The sequence below is a fragment of the Cervus canadensis genome, chromosome 28, assembly GCF_019320065.1.
Source record: "Cervus canadensis isolate Bull #8, Minnesota chromosome 28, ASM1932006v1, whole genome shotgun sequence".
Classification (NCBI taxonomy): domain Eukaryota; kingdom Metazoa; phylum Chordata; class Mammalia; order Artiodactyla; family Cervidae; genus Cervus; species Cervus canadensis.
In genome coordinates, this window is record NC_057413.1 from 46,290,824 (window position 1) to 46,311,440 (window position 20,617).

Sequence of the window (20,617 nt, forward strand, 5' to 3'; positions counted from 1 at the left end):
CCCTGAAGGCTTGCTTCTAACAGAATGGAAAGTGAACCTCCCTAATCTACTTTTCTGTACCCAGACGACATCCATGCTAGCAGTACAATCTACAAAACACTGCTCTCCAGCCTGCTCCCATCGGTACAGCCTTACCACATAAAATCATTCATATCCACATCTGAATTTACCAATCTGAGCAAAATACAGTTAGTAACAAAGAAAGGCAATTTTCATATTTTATTATACAATATTGTTCATCATAGAAAAAGCTTTAATATTTTTTTAATTAAATACAGAAGCAAATTGTTAGTGTTGCCAGAGAGATCATTTGCCTGCTCTTGAAAAATTTAACAACACCTATTTGCCAACAAAAGAACTGCTTGAATAGAGTCAAATCCTTTGTTCTCCTTTCAGGACCCAGCCTACTGATTTATTTTCTATACAGTGCCTAACACACAGTAGGTGCTGAATAAATAGTTGACTAAGTGGGATGTTCTTTAATCCCTATCCTCTCTCTCCTGATCCTAAACTGGATCCTGACTCACACAATAAAGGACTTCCCTGGTGGCTCAGACAGTCAAGAATCCGATTGCAATGTGGGAGATCTGGGTTCGATCCCTGAGTCTGGAAGATCCCGTGGCGAAGAGAATGGCAACCCACCCCAGTATTCTGGCGTGGAGAGTTCCATGGACATAGGAGCCTGGTGGGCTACAGTCCATAGGGTTGCAAAGAGTCAGACACACGACCGAGTGACTAACACTTTCTTCTTTCACAAGATAAAATCCCCACCCATCCTTTCCTAGGGTAGTCTGGTGTCTTTCACTAGCCTTGATACTTAACCATGGTTTAGAGACACTTGCCTGAGGGGAATATCTGCGGGTTTCAGAGAGAAAAAGAAACACACAAAAACATGGGAGTGACAGAGAGATTCAGGGATGGAGACGCTGCAGGGGCCAGCGACAGCAATATGAGGTCAGAGAGACTTAAAATGCATGCAGTTCGAAATAAAGAGATTAAAAGGTTGGGCAACAATAATAATCTTGAAAGTTTCTGTCCAGTTTTGATGTTTCATGACAGATATAATGGCAGAGAGAGAGGAAGACAAGGCAAGAATGAGAGGAAAGAGACAAAGAAGTCAGGGGAGACAGGCGATCAGCAGCTGTGACTGCCCATCCCTAGATCTGGCCTTGAACTCTGGTCTTGCCCTGCCTCACACTCACTGTGCTAGGCTCCCTGAGGCCTCTGCACCCCATGAGCGTTTGGCTCCTACTGTAAGTCCAGTCATCTCCCCACCTTTCTCCACCTGAAGATCTCTGAGCCACTCTGCAAACTACCTCTCCAACATCCTCCACAAGGCTTGCTCACGGCTCCAGCCCATACTCCGCGCCCTCCCTTCCCAACTCCTTATGCTGGTACAGTTCATATGACATTCATATCCCTAACCACAGGGCAAGTGCTGGGAGTTTGCCCTCTGCTCCTACATCTGCTCCTACAAGAGGGCATCTTGGTTCCCCCAAGAGGGGTTTCAGTACAGTTCAGTTCAGTTCATTTCAGCTGCTCAGTCGTGTCCGACTCTTTGCGACCCCATGGACTGCAGCACGCCAGGCCTCCCTGTCCGTCACCAACTCCCGGAGTTCACCCAGACTCATGTCCATTGAGTCCGTGATGCCATTCAACCATCTCATCCTCTGTCGTCCCCTTCTCCTCCTGGGCTTCAATCTTTCCCAGAGGGGTTTTGCAAGGGTCCAAACCCGACCTCATTTATTCCAGGAGTTCCCATGATACCCAGTCCAATGCTGAGTATCACTTAAGTGCTCGGGGAATTCTCTGCGAACTAACCAGTCCCCAAGGAGTGCCGACAGGGCAGTCTAACAGCCCACTGGTCTATTAAACAGCTTCCCGGAGGCCGGCCAGGCTGGGGCCATCTCCTGGGCTCCTGCGCCCCCTGCCGGCCAGGAAGGGCTCTGCACACAGGATGAAGCGGGCCAGAAGGGTGGTCCGGAAAGGCGGGGGCTCACAGTGGCGTCCAGCCTCGCTGTGGCCCCGGGGGAACCACCCGAGGGTCCTGATGAGGTCGGCGGGTCCAGCCAGGAAGAGCAGCTGTTTTGCTTCCTGGGGGTCGGGGCACATCATCCACGGCCTCCCGGGGGACAGAGCCACACCGTGCGCCGTGGCGGGGCGCTCAGAGCTTCTCATCCAGCTCCAGGCCCTGGTTCTCCTGGGCGCCGGCGCGCAGCCGGGGTGGGCTGCCGCTTTGCGTCCCGTTCAGGTAGTTCTGGATGACGGAGGCGCAGTCCAGCCGCTCCATGACAGTCATGAGGTAGTGCAGCTCCTGGAGGCTGCCATTCTGCTCCTCAAATAGCTCCAGGATGGCTGCCGCGGGGCTGCGCTGACAGGACATGAACCTGGCCGGGAGGGGGTGAGGGGGGAGCGGTGAGAGGAGGGAGGGGACCCTGCGTCGAGATCCACCACCCACCTCCCCCCAGCTCTGGCCCTCATCCTGCTCATGCCTGCCTTCCAGGGCACTCTAGATGGTGGAAGGACCCAGGACTTTGAAATCAGAGATTGCCCGGGTCACATCTGAGATTGCACTGGCTCAAAGTCTACTCCTCTCTAGGCTTCAGTTTCCTCTTTTTCTCACACCAGGGCTTGGATGAGAAGACCTCTGAAGATGCAGAATATCCAGCTGTGATATTGTGTTTGCCTTCTCTGCGCCCTACCCCCACCCCAAACACTCCCCACCCTCCCTCTCTCCCAGGCCACATCCTGCCCACCACTACTGAAATAGTTCTTCCTACCCATGGCCCTCCCCTGCTCCAAAACCCCTCCAGAGTCTCTTTCACCTACTAACCAAACCCACTCTCCTGACTTCCCTGCCCATCCACCACTTGGCCTTTCTGTGTTTTTCTGACCTCTTCTCCCGGCTCCCATCCTGAACCTTCCTTCCCACCTTAAGCATATCAGACCTTCTGCCCCCCTCCCCAAGATGATCCCCTACTTCCCTACCACCTGAAGCCCTTGTTCCCACCTCAGGTGGAGGAGACCATTCTGCACCCCTTAGTCCAGACTCCCATTAGGCTTTATTATTCTTTTTTATTTAATTGAGATATATAGTTGACTCTTGAACACCACCACTTTGAGCTGTGTGAGTCCACTTACATGCAGATTTTTTCCAACTGTAAATATTACAGTACTACATGGCCCCTGGTTGGTTGAATCTGTGGAGGCTGAACTGTGGATGTGGAGGGCAGCTGTAAGGTATACCAGGATTTCAACTACATGGAGGGTCACCCCTCTAATTTCCACGTTGTGCAGGTCAACTGTAATTAATGTAAGTCTTTATTATTCTTGCTTTAACCATTTCATGCCTGTTTTCAACTTGCCTCACAATATTGGGTACATAAAAATAATGTCAAAGGCACACATACCTTGATTTTTTTAAGCTCTCTGTATCCCTTAGTACAGAGTGACCTCCCTGGTGTTGGGACCATATTTTGTTCATTCTGTATCCCAATGCTTAGTATAGTTTTTCCAGGACTTAGTAGGTATTTGATAAATGTTTACTAAAAGAGTGGTTTTATTTTTTTGCTTTTGAGGGAGCATTTTTATTTATTCATTTATGCCACACCCTATGGCATGCAGAATCTTAATTCCCTAGCCAGGGGTTGAACCCACACCCCCTGCAGTGGAAGCACAGAGTCTTAACCACTGAACCACCAGGGAAGTCTTTTAAGTGGGTGATTTTAAAATCTACCTTGTTTTAAGGATCCAGCTCTCATCCTATCTCCTGGATGTGGACTTTGACCACTGTTGTCATCTTCTGAGTGCTGGGGCTCAGCTCAGAATTGGTCTACTCATCTTTCTTCACAGAGACCATAGCTGCACTGCCTGTTTTGCCAATGTTTATTGAATTAACGTGTGCCAGGCACTCAGCTACAGGCTTTACACACATTATCCTGTAGTCTTCCATTCTTCCCCGCAGAGCACAGCATGTCAAGCACTCAGTATGTACCAGCGACTTACATGTGAACTGATTCATTGTTAAATATTTACTGAGCCAATATTTATGTGCTGAACACTGGCCATGAACCAGGCATCGCTCTAGGTACCAAGAATACGGTGATAAACAGAAAGATGTCCAACACCTTCCTGCGGAGTCCCTTTGACTTCCCCTGGTCCTCTCCCCTGGCTTTCTCCTCTCTCACCTGTCATGTCCTCTTCTCTTTGAAGCCATGAGAACAAGGACGGTTGGACCCAAACCAATGAGATCACTGCCAATGAAATCAATTCCCTTCTGGGAAGTAGGGTGGGGAGTAGCCATTCCCTGACTTTTAAGTCACTCTCTTGTGAATGGTCCAGTCTCCAAGGGGTCCTGAGAACCCCCACCAGTCCACCCTCCGCTCCCAAGTGCAGACCTTATCCGTCTTACCGGATTTTCATACCGCAGAGCCCCAGGTGGGAGGCCAATCGCCGCCAGTCATTGCCAGTGATGCTGTTTGGCTCCAACAACATCTGCAGCTGCTCGAAGAGCTCTGGGGGCAGCCTGAGGTGGAGGAAAGGGTGTCCTTGAAGGGGAGGATGGAAAGACCCAGCCTGGTTCCGCAGACAGCTCAATGCCGTGATCGCTCTGCAAACCCAGGGACAGCAATCCCAAACATCCCCCACCCCACCACAGCAGCCCAGGCAACCCCCACCTCACCTATTGCAGGGGGGTGGCTGGGTGACTGGGGGTGGGGCTGCCCAGGATTCCTCCTCCGATGCCTGGAACCTGAGGATTTCCATGTACTTGGTCTCTAAGCCCTGAGCCAAGAGAGGGACAGGGAACACACTTAGGGATCATGAGACATCCCTTGAGCAAAAAGCCAGGGCACCCACCTCTGTTCCTCCCATCTCTCCTTCAGTCTGGAGACACAGCCCCACCCTAACCAATACCCTCTACCCTCTGCTTCCCGGACCCCGGAACCTTCAGCCTTGAGTTTGCTCACTGGGCTCTTTGGGACCTGGGACATGAAGACCAAACAAGGTACATCCTAGGGCACCAGGAGAAGTGTTGAGTGGGGTCAAGGGCAGGGGAGGTCATCTGATAATAGAGACACTGAACTCAGGCATACGTGCCCTCTTCCTCCATTGCTCCTCTCCTTGGTACCTCCCCGAAGGATACCTCGAGGGGTATCTGCCTAGTCTCCAATAAGATGCCACATGGTTCCCCAAAGATTCCCCAATCCTGATTTCTTCGTGTCTTCCTGCAGGAGGGCACGATCTCTAACTTCCATCCCACCTACTCAAGCCCCTCCTCCTCCTGGGTCATCCTCCACCTGAAGATACACAGCGCTGTCTCCCACATGCCCACAATCTGTGCAGAAGGAAAGCACTTCCCTTTGATGCCCAAGTTCCTCCAGGTTGGAAGAAACCCCTAAAGGGTTCATGTAGGGTCTGGTTCTTTTACCCTCCTGCTGGATTCACCCATGGATGGACAGGAGAGTCAAAGATGGAGCGTCACTTGGAGGCCAGACAGTCTCTGCCCCTGGAAGAATGCCCTCTTCACCTCTTGACTGTGTGATCAGTCATACTTGCCGCGCACCAGACCCTGGCCTACCTCGTCCACCACTCCCCCAGCCCTGCCCTCCTGCCCCTCGGCTGCAACTCACATCCTGGAAGGTGTGCATGGTGACAATGATCTCATTGGTCAGCGCCGAGCAGTCCTCGTTCTCATTGGCTACAAAAAAGGAGACGTAGCAGGTGAGGGAGGGACAGACCCAGGAGAGGAGAGCAGGACAGCAAAATAGACTTCCACAGAAAGACGTTGGAACTCGGAGGCAGCTGTGCCGGCCACCCCATCCATCTCTCTGCGAAGATCTGCTGTGGACCCTATCTTTAAAAAGAAGGTCTGCACGCATGGCCGAACGAGGCGCTGCAGGGCTCCAGGGTGACCAGGGGCGGAGAGGGGAGGGGAGGAGGGGGACACGGGGCTCCCGGGCTACCTGCTTTTCTCCGGAAGCAGAAGGAGCGGAAGGGGCACTTCCCGTGCCAGATGTGCAGGTGCGGCACCAGCTGACAACTGCTGTCGTCCACGTTCTCCCAACCTGCAGAGGGCAGAGGGCTTCAGGAGGCTGACCTTCGTGTAAGGTCACCCTGGGGCAAGCCCCGTTCGGGGCGCTGAGGGGAGGGGCAGGGCAGAAGCAAAGGCAGGAGGGTGACTCCAGTGGGTGGCAGGTCCCAGGGCCTGGGCGAGGACCCTGTGAGTGCTCTTCCTTCTACCAGCACACAGACCCACCCCTCCGCCCTTCCACCTTCGCATCCAACCCCCACCCTCCCAGCCTCTAGAAGCGGCACGCATGCGCACCGTGTCCACACCTCACACAACCACACCCTTGGCCCCATTGACAATTCCCACAGCCAACCCACAAAGGAACAGGGGCAGAGAAGACTGGGCCTCCTCCTGTGACGTGGGCTTCAACCAGGCAGGACCATAGAAGCCTCCTCCTCCCTCCCTGCCCCTGCGAAGGCAACACCTCTCCTCCTGCTGCCCACCAGCATCATCTGTCCTCCCACGGAAGGACCAGGGCTGAGTGCAGCAGAGGGAGGAATTGAGCAAAGCCTGGGGCTCCAGGAGGCAGCAGGAGGAGCCAGAAGCCCCCCCCCACCAACCACCCGAAGCTGCTGCATGCCCAGGAGCCTCAAAAAGAAACTTGAGGCAACCAGATTTCCATCTCAGAGGAAGCCTGGACCCCTCCCTCCACGGGGCTCCCCGACGCGCTGTCCCCCGGCCCGGCCTCCCTCACCCTCCGAGATGTATTTGAGTTTCAGGTATTGGTCCCCTCGGGCCCCGGTGAAGTCGAAGAGCTGGCAGGGCCCGCGCAGGCGCCCGCCGTGCGGCTGCTCGTTGGTCACGGCCCACTGCAGGGCGCAGGGCGTGTTGTTGAGGAAGTAGACGCGCAGCTGCAGGTGGGACTGCCCCGGGGCCAGCGGCGAGCAGAACACGGCCAGCTGCAGCCACTTTCGGGCTTCCCGGCCCGCCGGCGCCTCCAGCACACAGGTGTAGAGGCTGCGGAGAGAGACGGTGGCAGGGACCACGTGCGATGGGGCCGGGCAGGCCAGGACACCAGCCCACCAGCCACCCAGCTCCCACCGCACCAGGGGCCTCTGTGGGGGCCTCCAGGGAGGAAAGGAGAACATTCTAGGCCATGTAGGGAAGAACTAGGGTGGAGGGGTTGGCTAGAGGAATGGAATGTGCGTCATGTCAGTGAGTCACGGGGTCAGTGTAGGAAAGATGGAAGGTGAGCTTAGGGCCACCATGCATGGCCCTGCTCTGGTCATGGGTGGCAAGGAGACTGGGAGGCAGAGGGTCCAAGATCCTGGAAGGACAGAGCTAAGGACAGACATGACGTGGGATGGAGTCTTGGAGAACTGGAGGGGAGCAACGTGCCCTAGACAGCGGGGGGACAGTCCTGAACCAGGGCACAGGGAAGAGACAGACAATAATAGAGACAGAGGTGGAGGCAGAACAGGCCCCTCTAGACAGAGGACCGGGTTGAGCCAGACCTTTCTAGACAGACAGAGGGACCATGGGGGGATGCACAGTCCTGGATGGGGTGGGAGCAAGATAAGCAGCCGTAGGCACTAGGACAGAGGGACTAGGGAACGACAGGGGGATACGGGCTTTGCAGGCCAGCTTGGACAGAATAAGGGGCAGTCCCCGCAGAGAAGTGAGGACGAGGCAGGCAGAGAGAGGGGGCGGGCACCCACCTGAAGTGGGAGAGGTGGATGCGACATTCATCCCGGGAGGTGTGGTCTCCCGGCCGCCCCAGCGGCTTCCAGGCCTTGGCGTCCAGCAGGGCGGTGTTGCTGCTGTAGGTACGAGCCTGGCTGGGCTGCTGGGCACAGTGCTTGAAGGTGAGGGTGCAGGGCTTCAGGAAGGAGGCCCCGTGGGGGCCGCATGCCACCACGGGGCTCACCAGCCCCTGAGCCCGGGACAGCGAGGGGGCATCCGTCAGATCCCACACCAGGGTCAGCGACACCCGCTCCTGGCGGCCCACAGACACAGCACCTGGGGAGGACGGAGCGCTGAGGGGGGCCTGGCAGGCAGGCACACCCCTGCCCCAGAGGGGGCCAGGCCAGAGCGGGAGAGGAGGCGGGCCGGGAGCCCTGGAGAGAGGGCGCCGCAGGGCACATGGGGCTGGGGGCAGTGTGGAGGAGAACAAGAGGGCGGTGACTGACTTGGGATGAAACCACGAGCAAGTCATCCCCCTCTTCCGAGGGATGCTGCGAGCTCATTCGGGCCCTTGTGTGAATGTGCAAAGGGTGCTCTTCCTCCAGACACTTTACTTCCATTTTTGGGAGAATTGTCATAACAGGCTGTTCATTAGAACAAGGCCCTTTGCCTCCACCTGCCACGAAACTGTCATAGAGATGTGTAGTATATCCATCTTTGGAGTCAAGAAAGACGTACACGAAACATACAATTTTCAAAATTATGAAGGTGTCCCTGAATGGTGCTCCCTCGGGGTTGGCGCCCCTGTCTAATATGTAACATGAACAGCTGTAGGCTGAGAAGGGAGCGGGGTGCTGTTACCTGGCGGAATGAGCAGGGAAATGCCCGTATCCTGGAGCATCAGGCAGCCGCCGCGGTGGTCCACCTCTCGAGCGGAAAACACCAACAGTTTGTGCATCAACTGCCGGATGACGGTCTGGCCTTGGGTGGGCGTGTGCAGTTCCTGATAGAAGGTAGCCACCTCCTGCAGCGTGGCTGGCGGTCCTTCCCTGGAGGACTCATCTTCCGGTGGGGGAGTGGGATGGGACTCTGGCTCCTCTTGGTTCTCCAGCTTCCAGCAGGCCCCCAGCAGCCGGCGAGGACAGCGCCATCGAAGGCACTGCACCAGGAGCACGGCGCTCGCCACCAGAACTCCCACCAGCAGTAGGAACTGGGCGGGCTGGAAGGAACTCTCATAGCAGCACATCCGCCTGGTCCCCTGATGCTGCCGGTTGCCCTGCTCCCCTGTGCCAGCCAAGGCCAAGAGCCTAGGGTAAAGAGTCAGCGTCAGGTGAGCCTTTGGAGGCTAGGACCTGGCTTCTAAGTGGCTGCAATGAGGAGGGAGCAAACTGTCTTCATCCCAGCGTACCCCATGCACCCCAGTCAGATCAATTTCCTTAACAGAACTTCACCTCTCTCTCCCTCCCTCCCTCTGTCTCTCTCTTTCCCTCTCTCCCTCAAGAACCTGCTGTGACTCCCCGTGACCTAATTAATTTCACCTCTCACTAGACAGGAAGAGCCTGGGTTTGGAGTTAGAGGATGTGAGTTCACAAGCCACCTTGGTCATGTCACCTTGAGCTTGTCCTATTGTTTAATGTACCTCAGTTTCTACCTCTGTCTAAATAGCACCCCTGATCTCCGTGGGCCGACCGAGGAAAGTCTTAAAATAGAAAAGCAAGGACTTCGCTGGTGGCACAGTGGATAAGAATCTGCCTGCCAATACAGGGGACATGGATTTGATCCCTGGTCCAAGAAGATCCCGAACCCAAGCTCTAGAGCCCTCAAGTTGCCACGAATGAGCCCTTGTACCACAACTACTGAAGCCCACACACCTAGAGCCTGTGCTCAGAAACCAGAGAAGTCTCTGCAGTGAGAAGCCTGTGCTCAGCAACTGGAGCATCTCCCGCGCCCCACAGCTAGCGAAAGCCCAAGCACAGCAACGAAGACCCAGCACAGCCAAAAATAAATACATGAACAAATTAAAAATAAATAGAGCAGTGTGTCAAAAAAAGGCATATATATGCAAAAATGATTTTTTTTAAAAAATAGAAAATGAAGTCACAAAGGACTAGACATCCTCTGATCTCATTAACGTAGATAGCAAAACTAGATGAAGTGTAGATATATATTTATGAGTGTATATATGTAAGTGATGGGCTTCCCAGGTGGTAAAGAACCTGCCTGCCAATCCCTGGGTTCAGGAAGATCCCCTGGAAGAGGGCATGGAAACCCACTCCAGTGTTCTTGCCTGAAGAATCCCATGGATGGAAGAGTGTAGCGGGTTACAGGCCATAGGGTCTCACAGAGTTGGACACGACTGAAGTGACTTAGCATGCACACATGTACACATATAAGTGATAGAGTTCGATCCCTGGGTCGGGAAGATCCCCTGGAAGAGGGCATGGAAACCCACTCCAGTGTTCTTGCCTGAAGAATCCCATGGATGGAAGAGTGTAGCGGGTTACAGGCCATAGGGTCTCACAGAGTTGGACATGACTGAAGTGACTTAGCATGCACACATGTACACATATAAGTGTTAGAGAAAGGTCTGGAGCAGAGCTGTGTAATAAAAAATATAATGTGAGCCACAGATGTGCTTTTACACTTTCTAGAGACTACATTAAAGTGAAAAGAACCAGGAGAAATTAATTTTTAATATATTTTACATAACCCAATATATTCAAAATAATATCATGTTGACAGGTAATCAATGTAAATTTATTGCAATATTTTACATTCTTTTTTCATTACAAGTCTTTGAAGTCCATGTGTATTTTACACTCACAGCACATTGCAATTGGTATTCTGTCTACTTCAAGGACTCAACGGCAACATGTTCTAGTGATTCCTGCCTTGGACATGCAAGTCTGGGAGGACATCCTCCAGACTATTCTTATTGACTGTCACTGAAAGAGATGAGAAATTGGGGGAGCTGGAAGGTGTGAAAGAGGACTTTCTATTTTCTTAAACCCTTTTTTCTGTAGTCTTTGAATTTTTCACATTCAAGCATGTCTTTCTATTAATCTTGTAATTCTTTTTAAAAACTATTAAAGTGAAAAAAAAATAGCCTCTCAGACTGATGATGAGGATGGCATGAGATCATGTGAAAATCACTTTTAGATGATAAACCCTGTCCAAATATGTGTGTTTTATTTATGCCCCTCCTTCTGCTAGAAAGGTCAGAGGGTAACTCACAGGGATATATTATATATATATATATATATATATATATACACATTCTACAAGAGTAACAAAAGTTAAAAGTGGAAGCAGAAAGAGAAAGAAAACCCAAAGTGAGGGTCTCCAGGTGAGGTCCACCAGGTTCCCAGGGTCAGATGGGGGCCTGCACTGTCCAGCAGAATCCTCCTAAAGAGGCCAGCTCTTGGGACTTCCCTGGTGGTCCAGTGGTTAGGAATCTGCCTTGCACTGCACCGTGGGTTCGATCCCTGGTTTGGGAAACTAAAATCCCACATGCCACTGAGCAACTAGGCCTACATGCCCCAACTGGAGAGCATTGAGTGCCCCAAATACGGAGGCCACATGCCACAACTAAGACATGATACAGCCAAATAAACAAATAATTTTTTTTAAAGATGCCAGCTCTTCCCCAGGTCTTCTCCTCCGACTTATCCTCTTCCTCCCTTAATTTCCACCCTCAGCAAGACTGGGCTCTGTGCAGCTGATTAAGTCTAACCTTTGGCCTTTGTTCCTGCTATTCTCTGCTCCATGCTGTCCTCCTCTGCCTCCTTCACTCTCCTGGACCACTCTTGCTTAGTAGTGCCCCCTGCCAGCCCCCACTCACCAGCCCTTGACTGTTGCACCCTCCCTGACCACTGTCCTCCCACCATACTAAGTAACTGTTTATTTTTAATTTTTTCTTGGCCACACCGCATAGCATGTGGTATCTTAGTTCCCTGTCCAGGGATCGAATAGGCGTCCCCTGCATTGAAAGCTCAGAGACTTAACAGCTGGACCACCAGGGAAGTCCATGCTGAGTAATTCTTGATCACATTCTCTCCTGTGTGGATTTCCACTCAAACAAGCTATTTCTGAACACCCACTGTGGCCCAGGCATTGTCCTGACACAATGACCTCTTACTCAGCTCTCAAGGAGCTTCTGAGAGCATGGGATTCATTTACTCTGAGGTTGAGTTCTGTGAGACACCACATCCTCCTTCTGAGTGCCCAAGGTCCCCATGGTTGATCCACTAGGATCTGCATTGGTGAATTATTCCCTCACTCACACCTCGTGGCTCAGCTGGTAAAGAATCCGCCTGCAATGCAGGAGACCTGGGTTCAATCCCTGGGTTGGGAAGATCCCCTGGAAAAGGGAAAGGCTACCCACTCCAGTATTCTGGCCTGGAGAATTCCGTGGACTGTATAGTCCATGGGGTCACAAAGAGTCGGACACGACTGAGCGACTTTCACTTTCACTTCACACCCCTAACCCCGACCTGAGGCCGCTCCCCCAAGCACCTGCTCCACCCTTGCCCACCTTCTTTCTTCCTTCTCAAGACCCATGAAACCTAAGCCCCCTTCCCAGCTTCCCCTGGCCAGGGTCTAAAGTTCCGCTGCATCCTCAGGATGGAGCCCTGGGGAGGGATCTATTTTCCCATGTCGTCATTAAAAACATAGACAAGAAGAGAAGGCATGACATTGCTCCCTCGGCCCTAACATCTAACCCTTCAGACGGTGCCCCTGGCAGGGCACACGAGTGGAGTTAAGTGAGCTGGCGATGCCTGAATCTGGCGGGGACGGGGATCAGAGCCACAGGCTTCCCTTTACGTCCCATTCAATCCTTGCAGTCCTTCCGCAGTAAAGATAATTGGAATTATAACTGTAATAATAATAGCGAACATCCACAGAGCCAGGGTGTTACAGCGCTCTACGTGGCCCAGCTCATTTGATCCTCACAGCAGCTTTATGAGCTAGCTGTTATTTTTATCTCATTTCCCAGATAAGGAAGCCAAGTTTCCTCCCCCAGTGAGGGCAGAGGATGGATTATTAAGCTACAACTGAAGGCAGAAGGGAAGGATGAGCAAGGATGACAAGAGCTTCCAGAAACACTCCCTTTCTCTCCCTGCCCTTTCTTTTTCCCCAAGGCCTCTTCCTTTTCACTTCTAGAGGAATTGAAGTTGAAAGAGAAAGAAATGAAAATAAATAAAAGGAAAAACAAACGTAAGGAACTATAGGCACATCCTTGGTGCCACAGCGAGTGATGCTCTCGCCTACCCCCTGCCCACCAAGGCACCAGCAGCAGGAGATGGGCCAGCTGCAGAGAAAGAAAGGAGGGGCTCACTCTGTTTCTATAGCAACAGCTTTTCCAGGGCCTCCAAAGACCAGAGTCCAAATCCCGTCCACACCATTGGGTGGTGCAGCAGAGTCCCCTTGTCCTACCTTCCAACCTGGAGGGCCTCTCACAGGAGCCCATTCATTACCTGGCCTGGAGCAGGTAACTCCTCCCTCCTCTCAGCTCCCTTTCTCCCAGGCTGACAGCTCTCCAGGCTGTGTTGGTCCTCACCCCATCCTTCTCTTTGCCCCCAGGAAGGGGAAGGGTCCCAAATACATAGCGTTAACAGCCTGGTACCTGCAGACTGGACCCTCCCAACCCCATGGCTGACCCTTTGGTACCCAGCTCTCCAGTATGTCCTGCCCCAGACTCTGGATCATCCTGGGTGGCACTTTCACAAGATGAGAGTCTTTTAGGATGCGCCATCACCTGTCCCCCGGAAGTTACTTCCTCCAGCACAAGGATCCAGGCTCCTGCTGCAAAGTTCTGCTCATATTCTTTAAGGAAACTCTCAACCCTTCTCCCACATCACTGCTTCTTACTGGGTCTACTGCTGAATGATCTCCAATTATACATGAAACGTGTACCAGGATATTGAGTCCCAGCCTAGGTCATGGGCTGCATTCACCGAGTGCCTCCCCCGGTCCTCACCCGCACTGGGCTGTGGCCCTCTGCCAAGCCCCTTCCTTCTCCCTCCTCCAGCACCGGGTCTCCACACCTGCCAGACTCACCTGAGCAGGCCTGGCTCCTCCCTGGGGCCTCAGGTGTCCCCATCTTAACGCTCAGCCCACCCCCAGCTTCCCCAGGGGGTGCTCCCCTTACCGTGTAGGTGACCCAGAGGCGGCCCACTTGTCCAGGAACAGCAGTTCCTTCTCTGAGAAACAGAGAAGTCAGCCAGACTCGGTCACCAAGCCAGCAGACAAGTGGAGGTGGGCGGGGAATTCAGGCAGGAGTGGCCTGGCGCTTCCCGCTTCCCGGCAGAGTCCTGCCTCCCAGCCACCCCAAAGAGGGGTGGGGAGTCTGTCCTGTATGCTGGCAAAGTCCAGACGAGGTGAGGGAGGCTCCTAGAAGTCCATGAACTTACCCGTCTAGACCGGGGAAGGGAGGGACAGAGGGAGACAACCTGGGTACAGGGGAGGCCTCCCTAGAGTGCCCTCTGCTGGTCAGTGGTTACTGCAACAGCGCAAGGTAGGAGGAACCCTAACCAGGGCTTCTCAAACTGTAATGGGCACATGAACCGTCTGAGGGACCGTGTTAGAAAGCAGGTCCTGATCCCTTTGGTCTAAGGTGGGGCCTGAGGTTCTATATCTTAGAAGCCCCCAGGTTATGGCACTGTGGGCCTGTCCAGGGAGCTTGGTAGTGGTTTAGTTGCTGAGTCATGCCCAACTCTTGTGACCCCATGGGCTGTAGCCCGCCAGGCTCCTCTGTCCATGGGATTTCCCAGGCAAGAATACTGGAGTGGGTTGCCGCTTCCTTCTCCAGGAGATCTTACCAACCCAGGGATCGAACCCACATCTCCTGCATTGCAGGTGGATTCTTTACTGCCGAGCTTAGACAAGACCTAGTTCCACCCACTTTCTGCACAGATATGACAGGGAAGACACTGGGCTAATGGCCCACGAGTTGCTGGTGGCATTGGGGCACAACCACATCCACTCCCTACCGAGGGCTCTTTCCACTGCCTACAGGGTTGCTGCCACTCTGGATGTTTGCCAGCCTGGTCCTTCCTCTGTCACTCTGCCATGGGATGAACGCTCCCTTCGCAGAGGGATGTTTTTCCAGCCATCTGCTCCGTATCTTCAGCTCTAGGTAGAGCCCGATCAATCCAAAGTAGGTGTTTAATAAAGACTGGGACGAAAGACTGGGTCAGCTGAGAGGAAAGAGGAGGCATTTTTGGATCCAGACTGCCAACGTTGAACCTGGTGACCCACTTGCTGACTGTGTAATCATAGGTTAGTTGTTCAATCTTTCTGAGCCTCACTTCCTGGCCTGTCAAAGGCACATGATAATATTTACCTTGAGAGGGATAAGGACGGCCATTATTGAGCTAATAAATATAAAGCGCACACCACGGAATGGTCACTCAGAAGTGGTAACTTGTCACCGTGGTCTGGCCTCCTGCAGCGCAGGTCTCTCCTCCAGCCCCACATTGATCATCACCCATAGAAAATGAGTAACTGCTGCTGCTTTCATCCTAGTTAATGATTCTCTAGCTTCTTGTCCCAAACTGCAACCCCCGCCCCTGCGCCGCCTTCCCTGGGAGGAGGGGATAAATACCTCCCAGGGGTGCCCAGGTCCCCAAAGAGGAGAGATGGGGTGAAGGAAGGGTGGAGAGTAGCCAACCCGGGGAGAGGACCTCCTGTCTAAAGCACAAGCAGGAAAGAGGTGCTTGGGACTTTGGGAGATGAAGAGGGGAGCAGTCAGTCTTTGGGGACAAAGCTCTGAGACACACAGATGGCTGCCTTTTTCTCTGAGTCATCAGATTCCAGGGCCTTGTGAAACATCTGTCAAGTTCGATTCCAAGCCAGGATGGGCCATGCGAGCTAGCAGTCAATAACGAGGGGCTACGTCTTATGAGATCATTTCCAAAGCTGGGGCTTGTTTCACTGGGGACAACCCCGGTTACATCTGAGGGTCCCTGCCACCCCTACGGACACAAAGCTGGTTCGTGTGATGCAGAGAGCACGATGCCAGGCATCAGAAGCCTGGCAGCCTGGGGCTCAGCTGTCTCAGGAGGTTGGGTTACACAGCACCAACGCCTCAATAGTTCCATCAAGGGGGCCCCTCCAGAGACTGGGTCTAGTAGACCAGGGGACCCTCTGCTGAGAGGAACCCTTCCAGGCCATGCAGGCAGCAACCTGGACTCCCCAGCTAATGCCATCACCCTAGTCACTGGAGAGAGGCAGTCCAGCTGGGAGCCCCGCTCCACCCTTCTCCCCGTCCCCACCCTCCTCTGCCTTCCACCCATCACACATCACTGGCACTCAGTCTGGGAAGTGTGCTGCCTGACGTAAGGGGAACACAGGCCTGCAAATAAATAAGAAGGCACCAGCAGTTGGGGGAGAACAGGAAAAAAGCATTGGGGGTGGTGGGAGTAGGGAAACCTCCAACACTGCATAGAAAAATAGAAATGATAGAGAGACAGGAAAGCAGAAGGTGAAGAAAAAGACAGTGAGAAGCAGAGAATAAATAGAAAGATGCATAGGCCAACAGGCTGGTCAGCCCGGTCCCCAGAACCTCCAGGACATGTTCATGGGCCCTTGACAGGAGAGGATGGTGTAGACTGTCACTCCAGACACTGAGGAAAATCACCTTTTTTCCCCTTCAAATTCTGTCAATCATGGGGATGAGGCTGAAATATCACAGGCAAATGAGAAGCATGATATTGGGTGGGGGATCTTGGTTGGAGGGGCTACCCAGGTGGTTCAATGGTAAAGAATCCACCTGCAATGCAGGAGACTCGGGTTCCAATTCTGGGTTGGGAAGATCCCCTGGAGAAGAGCGTGGCTACCCACTCTAGCACTCTTGCCTGGGAAATCCCATGGACAGAGGAGCCTGGTGGGCCACAGTCCATGGGTTTACAAGAGTAAGGCACGACTTAGCAACTAAACAATAACGTTTGTTGGAGGACGGTCTGTGCCTCACCCCATTTGCAAAGGAAGACGCGGAACAAAATACAAGTGAGCATGGCAGCGTTTTAATCAGAGACCAAGCAGTTGTTCCCTTGAGAGGTCAGGCCACAAGACATCTGGGTATGTGTGTTTGTGGCCCCGACCCTCTGGAAGTGGAGAGGTGGAGGGGGAACCTCCCGGAGCCCCTCTGCATAGATGAGAACTTCAGAGCAAGGAACCCATAGTGTCAATCAGCTGAGTCTGAATTTGGGTGGGAGCTCCGGCAGAGTGGGCCCCTGGGGTTTTCCAGTCTGGTATAGTGAGATAAGCCTGGGCCAGAGGGGCTGGCTGGTTCTGGACTGGAAAGGAAGTCCAGGGTTCTCTGGCTCCTATCTTCCAAACGTGGTTCTTCCAGGTTGGTTATGTCGGCTTGGTTGAGTTCAGTCTCAGACACTGCCCTCCCTCAAGGGCCTGCTATGTACCTGGCCAAGTGCCATCCATTGTGGGAGGGAGAAAAGATGGGCGATCCTGGACCTGAGATCCAGGAGTCAGACACACATTGAGGGAGAGGAGTCTTTCACTGGAAAGGAGTTGTCAGTCCTAGACGGGACACTCTTGAGTGCTGCATGAGTGGCGTGGAGAAAGTAAGTCCATGGAATGTGGAAAGGGGGGAAGGCAGGGTAGGCTCAGAGGAGGGGGCTGGGAGCAGACCCCAGGCGGTGTCCAGGACTAGACCTCCTATGAGAGGCTCAGGCCGGGGAAGAGTGTCAGGTAGGAGGAGACAGACAGGCAGATGCGGGGAAGGGACTAGGGGAAGGCCACCATCAGCCTGTTCTCTGCCTCCCCAGATTGCACCTCCTCCAGGAGAATGTGGCCTCAAGGGGCCATCTTCGTGGTCCTGCCCCTCCTGGGGCCCACCCTTGTCTGGCTGCTCATCCATCACTCGATGCCCGACTGGTGTGAAGCCTGAGAAAGCTGCCCTGGTGCCCACCCCAGAGTTGTTGCTGGTGTGGACAACCATCTACTCCATCACAGGCTGAGTACCCGCTTCTCATGCCCTGGGCTGGGAGCAAGTCTCCCATCCCTGAATTGCTGCTGCACGCTGATCTCTAAAGGGATGAGACCTCATCTTGCCTCTTTCGGGGTGTCTCCTCTGTACCCGCCTAGGATTCCAGCCCACCCTCCCTTACCTCCCCCCTGCCCTCAAAGGATGCCTAGACCCACTTACCCCCCCGTTTCACCCCACAAAGGATTCCCTCTTGGCAACCACAAGGCCCAATTTACCATGAATCAGCCTCCTCTGAGCGTTTCTGCCACCGTCTGTCCACAGCTATGCCTCCCACCGGGTGTGGAAGGGCCTGGGAGGGGGCTTTGGGCAGCCGCTGCCCCTCAGTCTCTAGGCTGTGCAGCTCACCATCAGCTGATGTCCTGATCCTCCTGTTGGCAGCCCACACCCCGGCCTGGTAAGGCGCCAGAGCTCAGCAGTGGGCAGGGCAGGGGGCGGGGAGGCCGCCCGGCCTCCGAAGCAGGGAGCGCGGCAGGGCCGTCAGGTGCAGGCAGGTAGCGGCGGGGCGGTGGGGCAGGCTGCCCTGAACTTCCGTGGGGCGCACAGAGCGCCCGGAACTTGGCTCGCTGGCTCCAGGGTGCTGCAGAAAGGTCGAGCGCAATTCCCAGGGCAGCCCGCCTGACCGCCCTGCCCCCGCCCAGGCCCTGCTGCACCTGCTGCTGCTCTTCGGGCTGGTGATGCACACGGCTCTGCTCTGGCATCCCCATCAACAAGCTGCCACCCTGCTGCTGCTGCCCTACCTGGCCTGGCTCACCGTGGCCGTTGCCATCACCCACCACCTGTGGAGGGACAGCCTTTGTCCTGAGGACCGGCCCCGGGGGGAGAGGAGTGACTGAGGCCGGGATCAGGGGAGAGGAGGGAGGCCGGGGTAGGGGCAGAGGAGACCACGGGCAGGCTGTGGAGGGGAGGGCGGTGGCCAGAGGTTGCTGAGTCCCTGAAGGTGACTTGATCCAATGCGGCCGCTGTCCTGGGTCCCCCTGGTGCCACTTCCCATTAGGATTCAGAGACATGGGAGAGGGAGGAAACAGTTCACATTTAATACAAAGTAATAAGTCCTGTATTAATAAGAATTAATTTAGTATTAATAGCATCAATGAATAAAATCCTAACTAACTTTCCGGGTATGATGTGAAGTGTGTGAGGTTCAGGATAGCTGGGTGGGAATGGACATGTCTCTGTGTGTGTGTGTGTGTGTGTGTGTGCACACACGCACGTGAATGAAGGTGTGAATGCCCTGCCAAACCTCACTCAAAATTTGGGACTTAGATTTTTAATTACTTGAAAAACAAAGTTTCTGAAAAGCCACAGAAAGATAAAGTAAGAAAGGATACCAATTATCTTGTCGAACAATATATTTATTGCTTATTTTATATTATGTATCATAATAGATAAATATATATTATATACCACCTATAAAATAATATATTCTATATTATATTAATCTTATTTATTTTAATTTTTTATATTGGCATGTAGTTGATTAACAATATTGTATTAGTTTCAAGTGTGCAACAAAGTGGCTCATTTATACGTGTATCTACTCTTTCAATTTCTATAATTAATTTATTTTAATTAATCATATTAATTACACCAATAATATAATATATAATAGTTATATGATACATTATGCATTATATATGTCATACTAGTCTTTTTCAATTTCTATAATTAATCTTAATTAATTATATTAATTACACTAATGTTGAAAAAAGATGTAAGCCTCAGTGCTGACCAGTGAGTTGAGGAGGAGTTTTTTGTCCAGGCTTCTCTCTTATTTCCCTTTCTAAACCTTCCTAATGGCTTTTTTTAATTTTCCTCTCTTCTGTCCTCTTGCTTTCTTCTCCTGTTGTCTCAAAGCCCTGATGGTGGCAAGCAGTGATGGCCCCAGGGCTGCCTCCCTAAATCCTAAACAAGGCCAGCTGGAAGGTCCAGGTGCCTTGTGGAAGGAGCTTTTAAAAATATCAACCAGACTCTCTAGGGATGCGCCTGGGCATTGGTGTTTTTAAAACTGCCAGGACTTCCTCATGTGTAGCCCACCTGAGAACCACCACTGAGGGTGTTCCAGAGCCATCCGGAAGCTTATTAAAAATGCATAGGGACTTCCCTGGTGGTCCAGTGGTTAAGACCCCATGCTCCCAGGGCAGGGGGCTTGGGTTCAATCCTTGGTCAGGGAACTAAGATCCCACAGGCAGCCAAAAAAATAAATAAATAAAAATGCATGTTCCTCGTACCCTACCCAAGACCTAAGAATCAGAACTTTGGGGGTGAGCTTAGGCATCTTTGGATTTAACAAGCGCTCAGCACTTCTCTCAGCTGCTCACTGAAATTAGAGAGCTCCGAGCACAGATGGTCTTTCAGGGCTCCCTTTGCTGTGACAACCTTAGATTCTGTGAGTTGAGTTCTGGGTCTGGGACCAAATACACCCCTTGCGGGGGCGGGGGGTGGTGGCGGGGAAGGACCACACAGGGGGAACAGCCAGAGGACATTACATTTGAGAAGGAGACGGGCTGTTCCTGGAACTCACCGAGGAAGGGCAAGTGAGAAGGGATCTCCTCCTCCCCGCCTCCTCTGGGCATGCTCTGCTCAGCGGGGCCCATGGGTCGCCTGTGTTCCACCTGCCCTTGTGGCCCCAGCCCCAGGGCGGCACAGGGCACAGGGAAGGTGTTCATTTATCTTTGACTGATTAACTGATTAAGTAAATGAACACATTGTCCCATTAAAAGATAATGCTGACCAGCCCCCCACCAACACCTGCCCCGACACTGGGCCAACCGAAAAAGCCTCTCTTTTCAGGGAGGGAATGGCATTCATTGGAGAAGGGCATGGCAATCTACTCCAGTATTCTTGCCTGGAGAACCCCATGGATAGAGGAGCCTCACAGGCTATGGTCTATAGGGTCACAAAGAATCAGACATGAC

General features: G+C 53.0%; 2 protein-coding genes across 2 annotated transcripts; one reads left to right on the forward strand and one right to left on the reverse strand.

Annotated features, from left to right (window-relative positions):
* Positions 1-206: 206 nt before the first annotated feature.
* On the reverse strand, positions 207-14,095 carry UNC5CL (unc-5 family C-terminal like). The gene is made up of 9 exons (XM_043450943.1): positions 13,845-14,095; positions 8,555-9,000; positions 7,729-8,029; positions 6,765-7,027; positions 5,964-6,065; positions 5,631-5,698; positions 4,682-4,782; positions 4,412-4,525; positions 207-2,387 (listed from the first exon to the last, which is right to left on the reverse strand). Exons 2-9 carry the CDS (start codon positions 8,937-8,939, stop codon positions 2,165-2,167), a joined length of 1,557 nt encoding a protein of 518 aa, XP_043306878.1. The 5' UTR covers positions 8,940-9,000; positions 13,845-14,095; the 3' UTR covers positions 207-2,164.
* A 3,406-nt stretch (positions 14,096-17,501) lies between these two features.
* On the forward strand, positions 17,502-18,535 carry TSPO2 (translocator protein 2). Its single transcript, XM_043449461.1, is given in 5 exon segments — positions 17,502-17,598; positions 17,601-17,621; positions 17,624-17,668; positions 17,963-18,096; positions 18,341-18,535. Coding segments are annotated over 5 exon segments (492 nt in total).
* Positions 18,536-20,617: the final 2,082 nt, after the last annotated feature.

What these genes read in the sequence shown, in the direction of transcription:
- UNC5CL (XM_043450943.1), bottom strand. Translation starts at nt 8,939, where the DNA reads ATGTGCTGCTATGAGAGTTCCTTCCAGCCCGCCCAGTTCCTACTGCTG. An exon ending in ATCCACCTCTCCCACTTCAG is followed by an intron (nt 7,028 to 7,728) that starts GTGGGTGCCCGC and finishes CTCTCTCCGCAG; the next exon opens with CCTCTACACCTGTGTGCTGG. An exon ending in CTCTGCGGTATGAAAATCCG is followed by an intron (nt 2,388 to 4,411) that starts GTAAGACGGATA and finishes CCTCCCGGCCAG; the next exon opens with GTTCATGTCCTGTCAGCGCA.